Raw genomic sequence first — 21,654 nt, forward strand, 5'->3', positions numbered from 1 at the left:
TAAATGAGAGTGGGAGAGAGAAACCAATTATTCATGGATAGTATTTCTTTTATTTTACCCCTTTTGATACCAGGAAAAGTGCATCATCCATAAAATCCCCTGTTCTTGGGACACATGGGACATGTCATCACTTCCATGATCCTGTTTTTTTTTTCTTTTTTATTATTACAATCATCCTGTCCCACAAGACACATGATTGTAACCACCATGGGAATCACCTGTGTATCTCCAGCAATTGGATTTTATTTCATCAATAAGACTGTACCAGCATGCACTCTGGTTGCCTTGTTGTGTGTGTGTAATATTTTAGGTTTGCATTTAAAAAAAATATTTTTGCCCTAATGATTGCAAAGGAAATCTCACAAATCATGAACTAGTGTTCTTGAAATTGCCTCCTGAATAAAATCCAGCTCAGAGCTGTATACTGCTTTGGTTCATTGCAGTGGGGAGCTAACTATGCTTCGCAATGATCACAATCCAAATGTCAACATTAATTGTTTTGCTGCTGATCATTTTAGCAGAAACATTCAGGTATTCTGGGGTTGTGGGTGAGTCTCTGCTGATCCTACGCTACAGTGACAGTGATAGTCTGCTTTATAATCCCATATTCATTTGCATAACTGATTATAAAACACTTGTATATTAAGTTTTAATTATTTGCATTTTCTTGAAAAAGATAAGTGTAAACCAAGCTATTTTAACATTAATTTTTTTTAAAAAAAGATGATAAAGACAAACCTGTTTACATCATTACAACATTGGATAATACAGAGGACGATCTTCTTACACTGGAATATGTAAAGGTAAGAAAACAATAAAGCTACCTTTAGAAATGTGATTTCCTTAGTCTTTCTGGTGACTTTCTTTAAAATTCAGTTTGTGTATATGGTATCTAAAAAGTCAAATGCATGGAGCTGTAGTAGGTTTTGCAGTAAACTTTCTGTATGAAGTTTGCAGATTTTTATTTTAATTATTTTTTTCTGTGGTAATAGGCTGATATTAATGGACCAGAGTTGAAAACTGCTTACAAGAATGTTCTGCAGCTGTTAAAGGTACGACTATCATTTGTTTTGAGGTTTATGTGGTTTTCTTATTTTGGAAAAACCTTTTTGGAAAATATGTTCCTGCTAAAAATACCCTTTTTTCTAGGTGAATTTCTCCTCTCTAGATGTTCATTTGCATAATGAAGCACTTCTGAATGCCATGAATTACCTAAATAATCTTCTACCAAAACAAGAGACTAAAATAACAGAAGAGGTAGTCGAGGAAAAAGAAGAGAAAAAGGATGTTCTTAAGAAATTAAGTAAGTTGTTTTTTGTCTTGGTTCCCCCAGCTTCCTTTTGCTTTGCCCTTCATCCCCAAGCCTCCACCACATGTGACATGTGACAGTATCCTTCGTTTCATAAGAGGGGAGAAGTTCTTGATGACAGAGAAAATGTTAACTGTTGGACGACGGAGAAGTAGAGAGCCCTTCAGGCTGTTATATTACTGAAAATGAAGGAAAGGAAGAATAACTATTGAAATCAAACTTTTTTCACTCCACTGGTCACTAGCACTTATGAAAAAGAGCATGAGAAGAGCAGAAATGGATTGTGTTCAGGCAGAATGCTGTGTAAGAATGTTAACTATTAGTTTTATGCATCTTTGTGGATCCAGGCACTCAATACAAGGGATATACTAGGGGCCTCAACCAGTTCTTTCTTACTGTGTCAGTGGTTAGTACAGACACCCTCATTCAACCTTTTCAGAGTTGTTGGGCATAGGCTGATTAATGTCAGTTTGATCCCATATGTAAATTGGAACCTGTCTGGCTGTTGGTTGTTCTGCACCTGTTTTACAGTTTAATTGGATTCCTGTTCCGGTTTGATTTATGCCCACCTGTTCAAACCTGTATCGGATCCCTAATGCTGGATGTTGTGTGCAGATTTTAAATGCTGACCATGGACTAGTATGCCGTTCCACATGCACTTAATGTATTGTGGTGTGATTTGAGGCTTCCCTATATACACTGTAGATTCCTGGATGCCATTTTTGCTCTTGGAGCCATTGGTAGTTGGTATAATGCTCTAAGTTATGCCGGGGCATTGGCCAGGTACAGAGTAGGCTAGGGATAAGAGGAGCACAAAGGCCACTTTTCACACCCATTTTCCTCACCTCTTGGAATTGCATTTGGTTTTCCTTTTGAAGCTGCACTTTGTTCCCTCTGTACTAGAAAAGGATCAATATGTGTTTGTTTATTTTTTAAAAATTAAATAAAGATACAAACTGAGCCTACAACTAAACTTGAATGGGTAATATGTGTCTATCATCACTATGATCTAGGTATTAGCATAATACAAACAATAATATTAGTGTTGGTTTCAATTCTCTCACAGCATCAAAAAAATCCAAGTATGAGGATGTCATAGACCTTCATGTCTGTGCAGATTTATCCTGTTTGCGGGTTTTTATTAGAGAACAAAAACGCAGAATATCTGAAATTCACATAGAAGGTAAGAGTTAAAGTTTGAACATGTAGTTACAAAATACTAACAGATATCAGTACATTTTTTTACGTGGCATTTTGGGTTTTTTTTAGGTCTTGATTGCCAAGTGATCATGAGGAAAGCAGCAACTGAAGTGTTTGCAAAATTAAAGAACATAATTATTATGGATTCTGATGAGATGGCATGGTATAAAAAGGTACGAATTCTCATATATGCCATTGATTTCTGCTGCCTGGTGGACAGACACTAATTCTAGCTTAATTATTGGAGTCTACCATCTAGCAGTATTTTCTCTATTGCTCTGTGTGGGTGCTGGAATCATTGTTCCCACTAAGAGGTATGTATCTGATTGTCCAAGAACCTAAATGTCAGTCCCCCTACAACTATGTGACTGCTGTATTAAAAAAAACAACAGCTTTCTGTGACTCATACACTAAGCTGGCCTTTATGGCTTCTTACTATACTGATTTCAGTGAGCTGATTTACACCTGCTGAGATTATAGTCCAATATTTAAAATTCTCCCATGGATTTTCAAACTCAGTATTTGTAAAATTCTTTAAGATCCATAGATAAAAGGCACCCTGGAAGTATGAAGTATTACTTATTTTTGTAATAGGCTGTAGTAAAATTATTTAATGAACTTTTTCCGGGTTAGGTTTGAATTAATTACCCTTTTCTCTGTTTTAAGGCTCTTTATATCACAGGAAAAGAAGTCTTCAGTTTTAAAATGATGTCATACGTGGATGCTACAGATGGTGCTGCCTATACAAATATGAATATTGTGGACAGCCAGGTTTATTTAACTGTTGGTTGCATTCAAGTAGTTTTTGTCAACAAGTTTGTTTCAACTATTTTGGTAAGTCAGATCTTTGTCTTGCCTCCCACTCCACCCCAGCTTCTTTTAGACATGTAGGTAGTTGTGTCCAACTGGAAGTGGAAGAGGCTCTTTCAATTTCCAAACAATAACCAGAAGCTTGTATAAAAATAAGGGAGCTCATATATATATATAAATTGAAAGAGTTTTTTCTTCCAAAATTACAAAATTCCAACTCCTCCACATTCGCATGCTGGAACTAAAAAGCTAAAACTGCAATGCTTCTATAAATCTGCAATTATTATTATTCATCATTACTCTCACGCTTCTTTTTATGGTACATGACCAGATTTTAAACTCACATACACAGTTTCCTGTCACATGACATTGGAGTATAAAACAATCAGAATGAATGCCTCTTTCATACAATTTGCCAAAGCCAACGAGTATGCACAAACTTGGAATAGGTTACATGTAATTTCTCAGAATCATGATGGAAGGTCTTTAGTGTTGGGACTACATCTTTAATATACAGTATAGAAATAATTGTACACATATATTTCATTTCTAGTGAAATTACTCTATACAAGAATCTCTATAGGCAAATTAGGTGAGTGTGTGATATTGCCACACATAATATAGCATTTGGGATGGAATTGTAAAGGGTAATTAATTATTAATAAATGTAATATTCCCATGATTAACAGCATCAGATGTAATGACAGTTTCTAATTATTTTCTAGGCTTTTATAAATAACTTCCAAGCTGCTAAGGAAGCTATTACCGAGGCAACTGTTCAAGCAGCAGAGAAAGCAGCTACAGGTGTAAAAGAACTGGCACAACGGAGTTCCCGAATGGCACTGGATATTAATATTAAAGCACCTGTAATCATAGTGCCACAGTCAGCAGACTCTACTAATGTCCTTGTTGCTGATTTTGGTCTAATTACTGTAAAGAATCAGTTCTCTGTTAAAACAAAGGCACAATGTAGCCTTCCACCTGTTATTGACTCTATGACCGTGAAGCTGAGTGAACTAAAACTATACAGGTAACCTAATATGTATGTATGTTTTTTTTAAAGTCAATTTAATTCTTCTGAAATATCTCATATTGACAATTCTGGAAAGCGAAGTGCTTTTATCTAAAGAACAGGTTTATGTTTATCACTTACATAGCATCATTAATGTACATGACACTCTACAAATAAATCACAAACAGAAATGTTTGTGAGAAAATAATTAAGGTTGTTGTTTAAGGAAAATATCCACCTACACCAGCAGTTTTCAGCAGAGAGCAGAAAGCTCTGCGGGCTGCACCATCGCCCAGCGTGGCAGAGTTGGGGTCTGGTCGGGGCTGCTGGCCTGCCTCGCAGGGTTGGAGATCCGGGGCAGCCACCCGGTGGGGGTCCGGGACGTGTCAGGTCGCCCCCGCATGGCAAGGGTTCAAGGTGGGCAGCCCGACCGCCCCACGCAGCAGGGGTTGAGGTCTGGGCTGCCGCTACCCTGCCACTCAGCTCCTGCAGCCCAGGTAACACGTTGTGGGCTGCATATGCAGCCCACAATGATAAATAAGTTGAGAACCACTGACCTACACAAACCCTTCAATAGAAGGAAATATCCAATTAGGGTATCCTTGTTGAGCATACCTTAATCCTCACACAGAATTCACTGCTTACAGGGACAGGTTCTATTCCTCTCCATATAGAAACTATTCAAAAGGGTATGGCAAATGTAAAAATGTTTCATAGTTGTGTTCTTCAAATTATTAAGTGAAGGATATTGAGTTATGAACATAATTTTATTTCTATCCACAGAACACATTTTGAGAGAGGTTCATTACAAAGTGAAATACAGCTGTTGCAGCCACTAAATTTGGAAGTTATTGTTGAACGAAATTTAGCTGCTGCCTGGTATAGCGAAGTGCCTGATATTAAAATACTTGGACGACTTAAGCCTATGAATGTAAGTGTCCAGTACTGGAAATGACTCAAAAATATTTGTGGGAAACTAATGAATTTTACTGCCCACAAAAGCAAAACTTCTTGACTTGGTTATAATTTGATTCAAAGAGGTATAGGAGGAGTGGATTTTCACTGATAAGGGCTGAAAAAGGAGGGGACCAGAGTGATAAGTGCTTTTTCAAGCACTGGGCTAGGAGAATGTGAAATGCAGTCAGACATTATTTTTCCTTTATTATTATAATAATGTAGCTCACTCCTGACCTGCAATATCCTTGATTTACCTGTGTATTGGGTATTTTGTACACCCTTTCAGGTATGGTTTGAAACAAGTTCATGTATTCTTTTTCAGAACCTATTCATATGGGTTTGAACCTATGTTAATTAAAAATCGGGATTGAACAAATGTGTGTTTTCCACAGTGTACTCTCATTAAGACTATATGGGAAAGGTTTGAGTTCTACATTTGTACAAATATGTTGGTTTGCCAGGCTTAGAAACAAGACTAATGACTTCATGTTGGAAAGTATTATGTGACTAGCCCCATGTGACAACTTTCAACAAATATGATTCATGCTGTAAATGCATCTGCTAACAGATGTATACCCACATATAGCAAATAGTTCATACCCAGCTACCTAGCTTTTAATTAAAAGTTTGCATAGCTGAACTAAATAATGTGTGAACCATTGCGGGTGTGCATATACAGGCTGAATTCTAGCCAAAGCTAATTTTAAGTACATAGAAGGCTTTGTACAAATGTTTTTCATGGTTCTAGTCTTCTGAGCAAAGACAAATGTGCTAATAGCAGCATAAAGAGTCATTACCAACTAATAAATAAATCTCCTACTTTGTTAGTAAATACTTCTTTTGAGAACAAATTTTGGAGAGGAGAATGTTTGAGAAATGGACTGCAAGGGAGTAAGAAATTTTGCCTTTTAGTTGCAATATGTTTTTTTAAAAGTGAGTGATATTGATATATTCAGAGTAAAATAAAGTTTATTCTTCAAAGTTAGCCTTTTTTAAAAATTATTTTTAAGCTCATTCTCAGTCAGGAAGACTTAACCACTATATTGAGGACATTGAATGAAAATTTAGGGGACAGTTCTGGTGCTCCACCTCCTTTACCAGAACCGAAAGATACAAGTAGCAACTGCAGCGATGCCCTCAGTACTTCCCAGAAATCTGCAGGTATGTTATTTAAACTTAAGCAACAATCCAGAAGCATTATATGGTATTATCAGGTTAACTCTTCCAGTGGATTTACAAGGATGTCTCCTTTAGCTGTGTTTAAATTGTATGTTTATATACCAGGTCCTTGTTTAAATTTTTTTATCTGGATATATTAAGAATGAATTAAAATGGATGTAGGGTTAGAAAAAAGACAAATAACCTTCTGGGTAGATCTTGTGACATTAGAGTGTTTTACTATAAAAGTTATATAGTGTCCAGTTGTATTGACAATTTAAGAATCTGCATAAGACATTCAATAATCTGTCAGTTAGGGTCAGTACTGTTTATGGAGAGTACTTTGCTTTTTGGTATCAGTTATTTCCCTCTATTTATGATCTTTTCTTTCTATTACTATTTTAAAACTGTTTATCCCTCAGAATCACAGTATAGCAGGATCACTGAAAATCTTTATTTTTACCACCAGAGCTGCTGTAGGGCTCATTGTGCAATACAGTGTATGGACACGTAATAATAAAGTCATTCTCTGGAAAAACATACAGTCTAAATAAGTAGAACAGACAAAAGCACAAAGTAAAAAAGATAGGCCCTGTTAATTACCCTCATCCAGCACCCCCTTGCTCCCTGCTCATATATGAGATTGTATAAACCTCCCAATGCATGGCACGTAATCCTAAATAGTGTTAACAGGAATTAAGCATGTGTGTTTTTCCTTGTTGTGGAATTCTGATAGTTAGAATGATGTTTTTATGTAATTTTTAGTTTAAAATAAGACTTTGTTATACAGAAGAATGGATTTAGTAAAGTCAGATTATCTTTGGGGTGAAGTGAGGAGGATGTAGTCATATGAAGTCTACTATGCATTAAGGAATGTGTAATTTTCCGTTTTGCTGTCAGTTTTAGTGCTAACGTGTCTTTCATTTTTAAAAGGAATAACTATGGTAACAACTGCTGTGGTGGAATTGCGTTCACCTGTTAAAGTTAAAACAACTCTAAAACTGGACTTTCTATTCGACTCTCTCACTTTGGTATTGTACAGTCCAAATTCTAAACAGGTAAACAAAACGTCATGTTATCAAAGAAAACAAATCTGTAATCTTACTGAAAATGCTGGCAACTCTGAACAGGAAAATGTTGTAAATTAGAGGATATTACACAGGAATAGATCAAGGGCAGTAGTTATGAACTGTAGTCACAGATTTATTATACGTGCCATGAGATTGTTTTTAACCAGCTACATCACTTCACGATACTACAGAAAACTGAATAGGGAAACTAAATATCTCTGAAGCTTATAGTGTGATTTGACTCTCATTTTCCAGGAAATTTAACCTTGGATAAAACAAAGTATGAAATTACAGATGGTTTTGCTTTGTTTTTGATGAAATTGTGGAGGTGGGTTGAAAATTGGGGTTGTAATATTGAAGCTAGCTTCAATCTTAATGTGATCTCAAAATCATCCTACTTGTCATCTAAACCGCTTAGAAGGTTTAATTGGGCATGTTTTCTTGGGAGTTTCTGCTTACATTTTGTCATGAGTTTAACTCTTGATAAGTTAACCGGTCCTGTCCCTATCCTTTTAGAACCGAGATTCTCAAACTGTGGTCCGTGGACCACTGTGGTCCGCAAGCTCCATTCAGGTGGTCTGCAGATAGCTCCCTCTAAGGTGTGTGCCTGGGTGGCTGCACACGAGAGAATGAAGGGCCACCCACCTAATTAGTGGAGTCGTGCTGACTTGGCTCCACTAATTAGATGCCTGGACCCTGGAGAATACTCACATGTAAGGTGAGGTGATCGCCTTGGAGGGATTAGGTGGGAGGGGGCAGTGGGGTGAGAAGAAGTTGGGGGGAATTTGGGACATGCAAGGCTGCAGTGGCCAGAGAAAGAGGCAACTTTCCCCAGCTCCACGGCTGCTGCTGCCAGGGGGAGACCCCCCTCCTTTCCAGCCCCAGCTCAGGGGCTGTCGCAGCGGGGGAGAGAGGGCACATCCATCGCATTAGAAAGGTAAGACTACTGATATTAAAATATGAGTTGTGTGCTTTTATTTGTAAAACAAAAAAATGTTTATTATTATTAAGGTTTTTTTTTTATATAGCGCTTTTATTTAGAGTGCTTTACAATAGTTATCTAATGGTACAAACAACATTTTGAAAGATCATTAAGTGGTCCACCGAGACCCGCAGCAATTTTCAAGTGGTCCGCGAAGGTCTGCAAAAAAAAAAAGTTTGAGAACCACTGTTCTAGAACATAATCATGTGTCTTAACCAACAACAGAAAAATTTGCACGTTAGTCTCTGTCATTAGACAATAGAGGCTGTGGTTTTACCAGGTTTCATACTTTCTCTTCAGAAACCTGTGTTAGCAATTTTGATAACTGTTGCAGACTATCCTTCTAAAACTACCTGATCATAGAATCATAGAAGATTAGGATTGGAAGAGACCTCAGGAGGTCATCTAGTCCAACCCCCTGCTCAAAGCAGGACCAACACCAACTAAATCATCCCAGCCAGGGCTTTGTCAAGCTGGGCCTTAAAAACCTCTAAGGATGGAGATTCCACCACCTCCCTAGGTGACCCATTCCAGTGCTTCACCACCCTCCTGGTGAAATAGTTTTTCCTAATATCCAACCTAGACCTCCCCCACTGCAACTTGAGACCATTGCTCCTTGTTCTGTCATCTGCCACCACTGAGAACATTCTTTTTGGAATACCCCTTCAGGTAGTTGAAGGCTGCTATCAAATCCACCCTCACTCTTCTCTTCTGCAGACTAAACAAGCCCAGTTACCTCAGCCTCTCCTCGTAAGTCATATGCCCCAGCCTCTTAGTCATTTTCGTTGCCCTCCACTGGCCTCTCTCCAATTTGTCCACATCCTATCTGTAGTGGGGGGCCCAAAACTGGATGTAGTACTCCAGATGTGGCCTCACCAGTGCCGAATAGAGGGGAATAATCACTTCCCTCAATCTGCTGGCAGTGCTCCTACTAAAGCAACCCAATATGCCGTTACCCTTCTTGGCAACAAGGGCACACTGCTGACTCTCATCCATCTTCTCATCCACTGTAATCCCAGGGTCCTTTTCTGCAGAACTGCTGCTTAGGCAGTCGGTCCCCAACCTGTAGCGGTGCATGGGATTCTTCTGTCCTAAGTGCTGGACTCTGCACTTGTCCTTGATGAACCTCATCAGATTTCTTTTGGCCCAATCCGCCAATTTGTCTAGGTCACTCTGGACCCTATCCCTACCCTCTAGTGTATCTACCTCTACTCCCAGCTTAGTGTCATCTGCAAACTTGCTGAGGGTGCAATCCATCCCATCATTCAGATCATTAATAAAGATGTTGAACAAAACCCACACCAGGACCACCCCTTGATACCGGCTGCCAACTAGATATGAAGCCGTTGATCACTACCCATTGAGCCCGACAATCTAGCCAGCTTTCTATCCACCTTATAGTCCAATCCATACTTTTTTAACTTTCTGGTAAGAATACTGTGGGATACCGTATCAAAAGCTTTGCTAAAGTCAATACATATCACGTCCACCACTTTTCCCCATATCCACAGAGCCAGTTGTCTCCTCATAGAAGGCAATCAGGTTGGTCAGGCATGACTTGTCCCAGTGGGATGACAGTTGGAAAACCTGGTTCCTACATCTTTCTCTATGCAGTCCATGGTGGTGTTTTGGAAAGGCAAAGTGGCTGGATCGTGCTGCACTCCAGCTGTGTCCAGTGTGTGGTCTATAGAGAACTGTTTCCAGCTGGTGCAAATTAGAGCAGCCCCCAACCCTCAGCTGCTCTATTCTGAGTTTAGCAGAGGATCAAGGAGCTTTAACTAGTTGTTGATTCTCAGACCACAGCTACACTGCGGGATAACTATAGCACCATAGCTATAAGAGCATAACCCGAGGGAGTAGACATGGTCTGCGCAATAGAAGTGATTTTTCCTTTGCTGTAGGAACACCACCTTCCTGAGTAGCTATAGCTGTGTAGTTGGAAGCATTCTTCCATTGACTTAGCTATGTCTACATTGGGAGTTGGGTCAGCATAGCTATAGTCAGGGATGTGAATTTTTCACAGTCCTGAGTGCCACAGCTATGTCAACCTAAATTGTAAATGTAGGCCAGGCCTCAGCTTCTCCTCTTCTTCCTATCCTCTTGGTGGCTGTGTGGAAATGGAAAGGTAAAAGTTTTATTTTAAAAAAAATGCACTCTAGTCAAAATTAATAAAATGAGTTTACATTTATTTCAAGTTTTAAAATGAATAAGAAGCTTTCAATAACTGATGACTTGAAACCTAGTCAAAGTGATGCTTTTAAAAAATCTGCTTTCCTGTGTAAATTGGCATGCCCATTAGTGGCACCTGCTTATTGTAATGCACTGAAGGTAATACTTAGCCTTTGTGGAGCTATCTCTGTATATCTAATTGATTTAATGGTGGTACAGTGTTTTGATTTAACTATACATTTCCTTTTTTAATCTTACATTTAATATGATTACAATTAAAACCTTTGCTAGTCAGATTGATTCAAACCATGCTTCAAGTATAGTAGTGAACAAATCTAGAAAAATGCTTTCTCTTTTTTATGTTGTTTAAGTTATGTTTCCTTTTTAAAACAGGTTTCTGCTTTGGATCAAAGAGATGATCATTTGAAACTTGCAGAGTTTAAATTGGTCTTGATATCAGCTGCTGCCAAAATGTTATCAGATGGTTCAATGAATGCTTCAGTCAAGTTAGCAAACTGCACATTAGATGATAAACGACTGACAGTCCAGAAGACCACTCCAAGGTGTTAATTTTGCATAAAAGATTAAATTGTTGTTCATCAGTGGTTGTTGGCTAGTCCTAGGGCTGCTAACACTACCTACAAGTTGCTATTTGAGTTTGTTAAATTACCTGTCTTATAAATACAGTTTGGAAAGTAACTAAAATTTGTGCGTATGCACAGATTGGGTCATATATTCTGCATGCTACTTGCTCTTTCTTACAGATATTACCTGGGGCCTATCAATATTGGTGGGATAATACTAATAGTCTTTTCAGCTTGGAAAAAATGTCATCTTTTACAAGACAATAGATAAGATATACGGAGAGAATTGTGCCTATATATGTCCATAGGAATTTTTTTTTCAGTGCAGCAATAAAATATATATATCACTTAAGTGAACATTAAAATGCAGCTGAAAGAGGACATACTCAGTAATTCATCTGCAGGTTTCATCATGGTTTCTCTGGTGTCTTGTTTATTATATTTTTAGATACTATTAAAAGGATTTGAAACATGAAACACTACATTTAAAATCGTCACAGTAAAACCCCTTAAGATTTGTACATTAGCACAGTTTTAATATTTCAAGTGTTATCTTGATGTGTGTTTACCTTTTCAAGTAATTGGTCTGTTAGGCATCCATCACTATAGCATGAATACTGTGCCTAACATTGTATGAAGGTGTGTTAATGAACAGTAACACATACACCTCTACCTCAATATAACGCTGTCCTCGGGAGCCAAAAAATCTTACCGCGTTATAGGTGAAACCGTGATGTATCAAACTTGCTTTGATCCGCCGGAGCACGCAGCCCCGCCGTCCCCCCCCCCCACTCCCCCGCCGGAGTGCTGCTTTACCACGTTATATCCGAATTAGTGTTATATCGGGGTAGAGGTGTACTGTATGTTTTATTAGTTGGTAGCATTCATAACATTAGTGTCAATTTAGTTTAGAACCTACACAATCTTATGTAATACATAACATAGAACTTTGATTTTTTGAATAATATTAGATTTTATGAACTATTCATATTTACAAAAAATATAGTATTAAAGTCATGGGAGAACATAAAAACATTGAACTTTGTCATATTCTGAATGCTATATTAACAAATTCACAAAGCCACTGTTCTGGAATTAAGTGGCCATCAAGGATATCTATGTTTTTTTGCGGTGGCCATCAAGGATATCTATGTTCTTTAGCCTCTAGCAACAAGGAGGCTGAGTTAACTATTCTGTTTTTCATGTTTCACCTCTGTAACTTTCTTCTATCTTTTTTGAATGGTAAAGTGAGGTCCTACTCAGAAAGCTGCAAATGGCACCTGGTGCTCAATGTTATATTTTAGTTATAAATTGAGAACCTTTAGGCTATAAGTATAAAGTTGAATTTTTCTATCTGTTGTTCCTACAGAGCAGAGTTTTCCTTTTCATGCATCATCAGCATTAATAAAGATGGTTTGGAACAAATTTTACTCTTTTACACCAGTGCAGCACCAGTATCTTCAAAATATGCCCACAATGGCATCTGTGTGTATCCATTGCTACCTAGGGATTTGAATAGATATAACTAATTAGAACTTAGATAGTTCTGCTAATGTATCAGAAAGACTGGACTCCAGCACACTCTTAGGTTATTGCCTTTTCATTGCCAACAAGAACACCGCAGTAAAAACTTAGTCACCAAAGCCAGTATTTATGATTGACTGTCCAAGAAGAGCAGATCTGCTGAGTAAGAAAGTGCAGTTTCTTAAAGTTGCTTTTTAGAGTTGTGTGTTATTTTAACATCATTTTTTGGTTAATGCTTATATTGGTGGGTTTTCGAATTTTTTTAAAAAGTGGTTCTTTTTTTTAAAAAAAGGAACTTTTGCTAATGTCATATTCTAGACAGAATGAGAACTCTCCTTGAGTATGAGAATGAATTGTTCATATTAGAGGCCTGGTCTGCTTTTGAAAGTGTCTTATTGTACACTGTCTTAATTGTCTTTCAGAATGGTGGAAATGAAACATGGATCTGAAAAGAAGGACATGGTGGATGTAAGCTACAAGCAGGGGAGAGATGGCACTGTTCTGGACACAATTGTTCAAGACTTATATCTCTGTGCGAGCATGGAATTTCTACTTACTGTTGCAGATATATTCTTAAAGGCTAGTGCAGAAAGTGCTGCTGCACAGAGGAATATCAAGCAAACTTTAGCTGTAAAGGAGCAAGGTTGGTAACCTTTTTTTAATATATAAGTTTCTAACTTTAGCATAGAACCATAATACTTAGTTTAGGCTGCTTCCCGGTTTGGCTCCCCTGTCTTAAAAAGTCTCCCTTCTTCAGTGTGTCAAACAACCTCAGTCTTACCATTCAATTCCAGTCTAACAACTTATTTTTCTGCTAGTCTTCCATGGTTGAGTATTCTCTTGTGCATAATTACCAAACACATGCCAACTACCATCAGTGGATATGTTTTGCTTTGTTATCTATGTGTTAGTTGAAATAGATGTTTACTGACGATTCAAATGGAATCCTTTCAAGTATACTGAGTGACTTTTTACTCAACAACAAATGGAAATACAGTATATATGTAAACATAGATATCAGTATAGTTATAGTAATTTCTTGGTGTGTTCAAACAATAGGTTTAACTTAAATGGTTTGTTTTTTTTCAGCATCTATGCAACCGGTATCTTCAATGGAAATGAACATTATTGTTAAAAATCCAGAGATCGTGTTTGTGGCTGATTTAACAAGAAGTGATGCTCCTGCATTGGTGGTTACAACGCAGTGTGAGATCTTTATTAAGAACAGCCCTCAAATGTATAAAATGACAGCTGCTGTTAAAGATATACAAATGAAAGCCTGCCCCTTTCTTGCAGAAAAGAGAAAAGGGAACATCACTACAGTGAGTTTTCCTTTTAAATATAATCTGAGTATCTGCAAATTACAATATAATTGGTATTGTAAATCCTGTTCTTTGACTAATATATATAAAATAGCTAATCTGAGTTTGTGGATTTAATGTTTAAAAAGTTGGTGAAAAATTATTCTTGAGTGAATAACCATCTGGCAGTCTCTGGCTATGCTACAGCATTTTATACTGTTAGTATGTTTGTTTTCTCTGAGTTAGTGGAGGGATCACAAACCCTCTGGGTTAATTTTAAATGTTTTTCAGAAGAACAGCTGCTAGTGTTTACTGCTAAGCTTTTAATTTTTTTTTTTTTTGAGAATGGCTGTTCTTTGTTCTTCTACAGCGTTCGTGATTGTATGATTCCAATTTGTGGCTTTTGGGGGTTTTTCATAACTAAAAATTGTGAGTCTAAGGGAAGAAAATGTTATAGTTCTGATATAATCTAAGCATATAGATAACATGTTTCTGGGAATGCACTATTAACACTGTCTCAGCTTTCAAGGCTTTTTGATTAATTTAGAACATTTTTGGTGTGTGAATTTTTCTGAGACGACACAGTGTGAGAAAAAGGGACGTCAGTCTCCAGTTTTTTTCCAATGAGAATATAGACTGCCAGTGGTACAATTTAAATATCTTCTTTGTGTTAAGATCCACAGATGTTTTACAATGGCACTTCGGCCTGCTTGCAGCTTGGAGACAGAACCAGGCCTGTCAGTGATTGAGAGCAGGGGAATGTTCTCCCCCTGAAGATCCGTTCATTTTTTTTCTTCCTCTGCAGAAGTTAGTGGCTCAGACAGCTCTCCTAACTGCAGAGCTTTTCTGAGGGAAATTCCAAATTTTGTATCAAATGTTTAAATTAATATTTAGGCTCAATAATGTATGTCTAATTCCCAGTCAGGTGGCATGCTGCATTTGCCTTTTGGGGAGGTATTTGCAGTGGTTCCACTCCCTCTTTGAGGTATTTGCAGTAGCTGGTACCTTTTCAAGTTTCAGGGAGTGAGCAAAGACAAGAAAAGCCAGAGACAAAAGGAGAGGCCTGTGTCTCCTGCTTCCCGCTCTCCCTCTAGATTGTCTTGTGGAAGAGCTAGACTGGCTCTGTAGGTAGAGTGCAGTTTCCTTCACAGTCCAAAGGGCAGCATACCAGATTGGGGGGAGGGGTCATGCCTGAGTCCCTGTGGCCCACATAATCAGTGATGCCTCCAGCTCAGCTGCCACCTCCACTTCCCCAAAGGTCCCAGATTGAGAGCACTGGATACAGCATGGACACTGCCAGCTCCAGAGAGTGTTGTAAGAAGCCTTCGGGCCCAGCTTCCTCCTCCTACCGCCACCTCTATGGCCTGGTCTACGCTTGGGGGGGGGGGGGGGGAATCGATCTAAGATACTCAACTTCAGCTACGAGAATAGCGTAGCTGAAGTCGACATATCTTAGATCGACTTAGAATCACTTACTTCGCGTCCCCAGTCGACTCTGCTTCTGCCTCTCGCCGTGGTGGAATTCCGGCGTCAATGGCAGAGTGATCTATCTATCTATAAATCGATCCCCAATAGATCGATCACTACCGCCAATCTGGTGGGTAGTGTAGACGTACCCTATAATAGCCTCCTCAAGAATCCCTACTCATCCTGGACTGAGACCTTCAGGAGAAACACAGAACTGTCTGGTCCATATACATCCCATGCAGTAGAGAGGGGTGTTGCTTCTTGGGAACCCATCCTTGAGCCTCAGGCTTCTACCTTCCTTGAGAGAGCCAAAAGGGGCCTCTGTGTGGGAGGAGAGACAAATAAACCCAACCTCCTTCAGTATGTCTACATTGCAAAATAAAACCCCATAGCAGCAAGTTTGACTCTAGTTTGCTGGTCTCGTGCTGTGGCACTAAAAATAGAATTGTAGACTCCCGCTTAGGCTGGATCTATGGATCTGAATCCTGGCAAGGGGGTGGGTCTCACAGCCTGAGCTCCAGCCCTAGTTGAAACATCTACAAATTTATTTTAGCACCGTAGCATGAGTCTGAGTCTGTAGACCTAGGGTCTAAGTTTCACAACTGCATTTGTGTGTGTGTGTGTGTGCAGTTTAGACGTATCTTTTGAGAACAAGGGAAATAGCCATTTGAAATGTTTTGGAGCAATCTCTGAGCCCAATTTCACTTCCTGCTGAAGCAAGATTCTTCTTTGAGTGGTTGCAGATGTGTGTTCCACTCAGGTGCATGCTCGCCCAATGCACCGAAGTCGAAGCAGTAACTGTTGGGGTGGCACTTGTGCCCTCTAGCGCTTCCCGTGGCTATATAAAGGCTATGCTACCCCTGAACTGCTTCAATTCCACCCGCATCTCGAGTCAGAGCATTCAGTGTGGTGTCTCACCTTGCGCTCTTTATCACAGTATTTGTGCGCTTTTTCTGTAAGTAGGTAAGTTTAGTAATACCTTAGGGTTTAGTTTAGATTAGTGTAGTTAGTAACATTTTAGCCCACGCTGATGCATTTTCTGGGTTTTAAACATTTAACCATCATGTGAGGTTGCTAGCCCTACTAGTGATCCCCCACATCTGAAGTTTATTGTGCCTAAGGAAAGGTGCACCATCTGTAAGTTATTTAAGAGAAGGTGACGAGGAACTTGTGTTTGAAAACGCACCTTATGGAGACGGGGCCTGCTTAGGGACCACCAGAGATTCAGACTTTCCAGAGAGTGCCTGAGCTGATACAGATGGGGACTTCACATCCGATCTCCTTTCCTTCTCCCAGAAGGAAGAGGGATCGTTCCCCTTCCCACAAAACAGACTGGGGCTGCTCCAGAGTCTAAAGCAATTCCTTCTACCTGTTTAACAGGAGTGCAGACTGGCACTGAGAGTCTTCCAGTATGTGGGATAGAACTGGCATTTTCTGCTATCTAGTACCGGTGCCTCATCAATGAGACTCCATACTATCAACTCTGATACTGTCCTGGGGGTTTCTGTTTAGTCTGGTACCAAAAACTGTGGTCTCCAAATCATCGATGAATCAGGCACCAGTATATTTGTTGTGGCGAGTCAGGAACAGACAGGCATTTGCTCAAGAACACTAGACAATGGTGGCTTTGTCTTCTGTATCCTTGGCACCTCTTGGCTTGATGGCTGACTTGTCCACACCACCTCAGACCCAGGGCCCTGGGGTACAGTCAGCTTCCTGATTGGTACTGGAGGACTGCCAGTGCAAATGCTGTCTTTGGTACCAACAACAGTTCCAACAGAGTCTACATCTTCAGTTCCAATGCCTGCTTTGGTACCGAGTTTGAGTATGATGCCTTTACTGGTTCTCAAAGTGTCTTTGACTGTACCGTCATCAGATCTAATAAGGCCGGCATGTTGCAGGTTGTTTATTGGCTTCACCTGGAGTGGCTCCTCCATTACCGCCAGACTACTTGGAAGGGTCTTCAGGTTCAAGTGTAGAAATGTCTCCTTCACCTTCACGGTACTGTTGTTGGAAATTGTCAGGACCCGGGCATCAGCATCGGTGATGGGATCATTACGGCTCCTGTAATAGGGATGAATCTCCCTGGCTTAGCTCCTACTGGCCACCAATGCTATGCCTCTGTGCAGAGTAGCCTCTTTGAAATCCCTGGGATTATTTAGCAAGGTCTCAATCATCTGCTCATTCTAGGGCTAGATTAACTGTTCCTCCGATGGTCTCTCTGCCTGGGTCACCTGTGCTATAGCCACACGTCAAGGGGGTTCTCTCTAACCAGGTACAACTTGATCCTGTGGTACAGTCAAATGTATTACCATAAAAGAGTCCAGTAATTCTGCTTCCCTCTTCTTCCTCTTCATCAGATGATCCTATACTGCCTGTGTTCTCTTCTACAGTACCAAAGGATTTAAAATCATATCAGGACCTTTTGAGACAAACAGCATTGTCATTGGGTGTTCAGGCTGGGTGTGTTCAGGAGGACATCCCTAAGTTAGTGATGTTCTTCAATTCTCAGTTCCTGGGAGACTTGCTTTTCCTCTAAATGAAGCAATATTGGAGCCTGAAAAATCCGCGTGCAATACCCCCAGCATCTATAATACCGAGAGCTAAACATAGCAACAAAAGTTATGTTTCCATGCAAGGTTTTGGGTGTTTTTTCTCGCATCACCTCACAGTACATAAGAACATACGAATGGCCATACTGGGTCGGACCAAAGGTCCATCTAGCCCAGTATCCTGTCTTTCAACGGTGGCCAATGCCAGGTGCCCCAGAGGAAATGAACAGAACAGGTAATCATCAAGTTCCCTGATTCTGACTGCAGCAAATGAGAGATGAACAGACCATAAAGGACTTACTGTTTGTCTTTTTTTTTTTTGAGAAAACTGACAAGACTTTACATGTTTTAAGGACTTCCGAGCTACTGTATAGTCATTGGGGTTTACACTGAGGCCACAGAGTGTCACTTTGAGGGTCACAACAACATGAGCAATATCGCACTCAGTGATACTTTTGCCCTCATCCTATCCTGCTAGGCAGAAAGACTTTCCCAGAAGAGGACATAAATCACAGAGGAGATCATCGTCTGGGTCTAGTTTTAGACAACCATACTTTTATAATGAGAGCAATGTACCAGTTGTGAATGTTTCAACCTTGGTTCCTCAGTTTGGGAACAGGCTTTCTCAATTCTACAGTGCTTGGGGAAGCAATAACTACAGACAGATGGGTGCTGAGCACTGTGGGATCGGGTTATGCAATATTTCTGTCATCCTATTCCTCCCCAACCTGAGCCTTTTCAGGGACCCTTCTCATGAGCCGCTGCTTCTTCAGCACGTCCAGACTTTGTGTGCTCTGGGAGCTATGCAGGAGGTTCTTCCTTTTCTTCAGGGAAAGGAATTCTACTCCGGTACTTCCTGATCCCCAAGTCCAAGGAAGGGTGAGACCTATCTTCGATCTGCCTGGTTTCAATAAATACATCAAGTATTTGAGATTCCACATGGTTACCCTTGCTTACTATTCTTCCTCCATTGAATCACAATGTCTGATTTGTTTCTCTCAATCTTCAGGATGCCTAGTTCCCTGTGCCAATTTTCCCAGGCCACAGAAAGTTCCTGAGATTCATTGTCGCCTGCCAACACTATCAGTACATGGTTCTCCCGTTTGTCCCATCATCAGCCCCAGGCATATTTACCAAATGCATGATGGTGGTAACTGCTTATCTCAGAAGGAAGGGAATTCATGTCTTCTCATACCTAAAGTATGGCTACTGAGAGGTAGATCCGAGGGACAAATCCTCAGTCGTGTCCAGTTCACACTGAACCTCTTCGATCAACTGTGGTTGATTTTGAACAAAGCCATGTCGAGTTGACTACAGCTCAAAAAATCAAGCTCATTGGAGCCTTACTACACTTCATGAATTTGAGGCCCTCTCTCTCATATGAGCGATTCTAGGCAATTTATTGCCTTTGTCTGGATCTGCAGTCTCATCCTTTGACCACGGTCCATGCGTACCTGACATTACTAGGACGTATGGCCACATGCACTTATATGGTTCAGCATGTGAGATTGCGTCTTAATCCTTTTCAGTCATGACTGAAGCTGGTCTATCACCTAAGCTGCCAGTCATTGGACAGGCTTGTCTTAGTGCCTCTGGAGATACTGGAGTCTCTTCAGGGGTAAGCAAAATGGAACAATGTTGCCAGGGTGTTCCCTTTGCGTGTCCTCTGCCAACCAGAAATATAATCACTGTTGCCTCCATAATAGGTTGGGGAGCACATTTAGGAACATTAAAGGTTTAGGGTTTGTGCTTGGAATGGGAATTGTTGTTCTGTATCAATGTCTGACATTTACAATGCATGGGACTGTGCCTTCTGATCAAGAGAGCAATGGTTCACATACTCACCAAGGATACCACCATAACATATTATGTGAACAAGCAAGGACCAGCCCACTCCAGTGAGCTTTGTCAGGAAACAAAGTTTTGGGACTTCTGTGTCAAGGAAGACATAATACCCACAGCGGCATACTTACCAACTCTCAAAACCAGTTGGCTGATCATCTCAGCAGGACTTCCTCTGACAACCACGAGTGGTCTCTAAAGAGCTGTGGGGTAAAGTCCATGTTCAGGAATCGTGCATTCCATAGGTTGACCTTTTTGCAACAAAGCATAACTAGTGCTGTCAGTTTTGTTTCTGAGCAGGACTTAGTTTACGGTCTCTAGCTGATGCCTTCCATCTGAACTAGGGAACAGGTCTGATGGATGCCTTTCCTCCATCCCTCTTGCTTCTCAGGTTATCCTCAAACTTGAAGTTGGATCATGCCAGACTGATATTTATTGTGCCAGGTTGGCCAGGATGATATTGGTTCTCCAACCTTCTCAGTCTGTCTGTTTGACCTCCCAGATCCTACTCTCCTTCCTCACCTGCTGACTCAGTACCATGGCCAGGTTGTTCATCCAGTACTTCACGCTGTGGATGGTATGTTGTTTAATTAGGAAGAAGAACAATGCCTGGAAGCAATACATAGGATCCTGCTTAATAGTAGAAAACCATCTACTTATTTGGCTAAATGGAAACATTTTTCAGTATGGTCAATATCAAAGGGAGCTCAACTCATGTCAGCTCATGTTCAGGACATTGTGGGCTACCTGTTGCATCTGAAGTCCTCTGGTATGGCTTTTAACTCATTGACGGTTCACTTGGCAGCAGTCTCAGTTGTTTCATAATCCAATCCAAGAAAAATAAATTTTCCTAAACTCCATGATAGTGAGATTTCTAAAAGGTATTATCCACCTCTTTCCACCTGTGAAGGAAATGACCCTGTTTAGGGACCTAAATACGGCGCTGGCTGCCCTCATGGGTCCTCCGTTTGATCTGGTGGCAACCTGCTCATTGTTTCTCTCTTCCCAAAAACCAGCTTTTCTTATGGCTATAATGTCCACAAGAAGTTTCAGCAAATTACAAGCCATAATGGCAGAACTTCCATTTATTCAGTTATTCAAAGACAAAGTGTCCTTAAGACTACAATCAAAGATTTTGTGCAAGGTGGTTTCACAATTTCACCTTAATCAAGTTATTTACTTGCCTTTATTCTTTCCTAAGCTGCACTGAAATGCAGGTGATCAGCATATCCAAACATTAGGTCTGAGGCGGTGCTTGACATTCTGTCTCGAAAGGACTAAACCATTTCGTTCATCACCTTGACTTTTTGTCCACTGTGCAGATCAGATGAAAGATTGGCTGCTTTCTGCACAGACTATTTCCAGGTAGATAACTTTCTGTATTACCACAGCGTATGGAATAGCTCAAACTATGCCCTGGCAGACATTATAGGTTCATTCAACAAGAGTCCAAGGGACATTGATCATATTTGTCAACAATGTTTCAGTGTTAGATGTTTGTAGGGCTGCTACATGGTCTTCAGTGCATACTTTAACCAAAGATTATGCTATTACTGCAGCATATAGGTCACATGCAAACTTTGGGGAGGCAGTTATGCAGTCATTGTTTAAGTAGACTCTGAACCCTACCGCCTGCCGAAACTGCTTATGAGTCACCCGAGTGAGATACATGTCTTCAACCACGCAAAGAAGAAAAAAATTACTCACCTGTATTGTC

General features: G+C 40.1%; 1 protein-coding gene across 5 annotated transcripts in view; it reads left to right on the forward strand.

Moving 5' to 3' along the window:
• VPS13A (vacuolar protein sorting 13 homolog A) overlaps positions 1-21,654 on the forward strand; it is a 271,263-nt gene that overhangs the window by 116,455 nt on the left and 133,154 nt on the right. For all 5 annotated transcript variants that reach the window (XM_034774370.1, XM_034774372.1, XM_034774371.1 and 2 more), the window contains exons 27-39: positions 724-803; positions 993-1,052; positions 1,150-1,303; positions 2,376-2,492; positions 2,579-2,682; positions 3,176-3,343; positions 4,045-4,349; positions 5,115-5,262; positions 6,299-6,449; positions 7,380-7,504; positions 11,061-11,230; positions 13,198-13,418; positions 13,865-14,097. In XM_034774370.1, the coding sequence (XP_034630261.1) occupies positions 724-803; positions 993-1,052; positions 1,150-1,303; positions 2,376-2,492; positions 2,579-2,682; positions 3,176-3,343; positions 4,045-4,349; positions 5,115-5,262; positions 6,299-6,449; positions 7,380-7,504; positions 11,061-11,230; positions 13,198-13,418; positions 13,865-14,097 (2,036 nt within the window). The remainder of the gene's footprint in view (positions 1-723; positions 804-992; positions 1,053-1,149; positions 1,304-2,375; positions 2,493-2,578; positions 2,683-3,175; positions 3,344-4,044; positions 4,350-5,114; positions 5,263-6,298; positions 6,450-7,379; positions 7,505-11,060; positions 11,231-13,197; positions 13,419-13,864; positions 14,098-21,654) is intronic.

This window comes from Trachemys scripta, chromosome 6, assembly GCF_013100865.1.
Source record: "Trachemys scripta elegans isolate TJP31775 chromosome 6, CAS_Tse_1.0, whole genome shotgun sequence".
Lineage (NCBI taxonomy): Eukaryota > Metazoa > Chordata > Testudines > Emydidae > Trachemys > Trachemys scripta.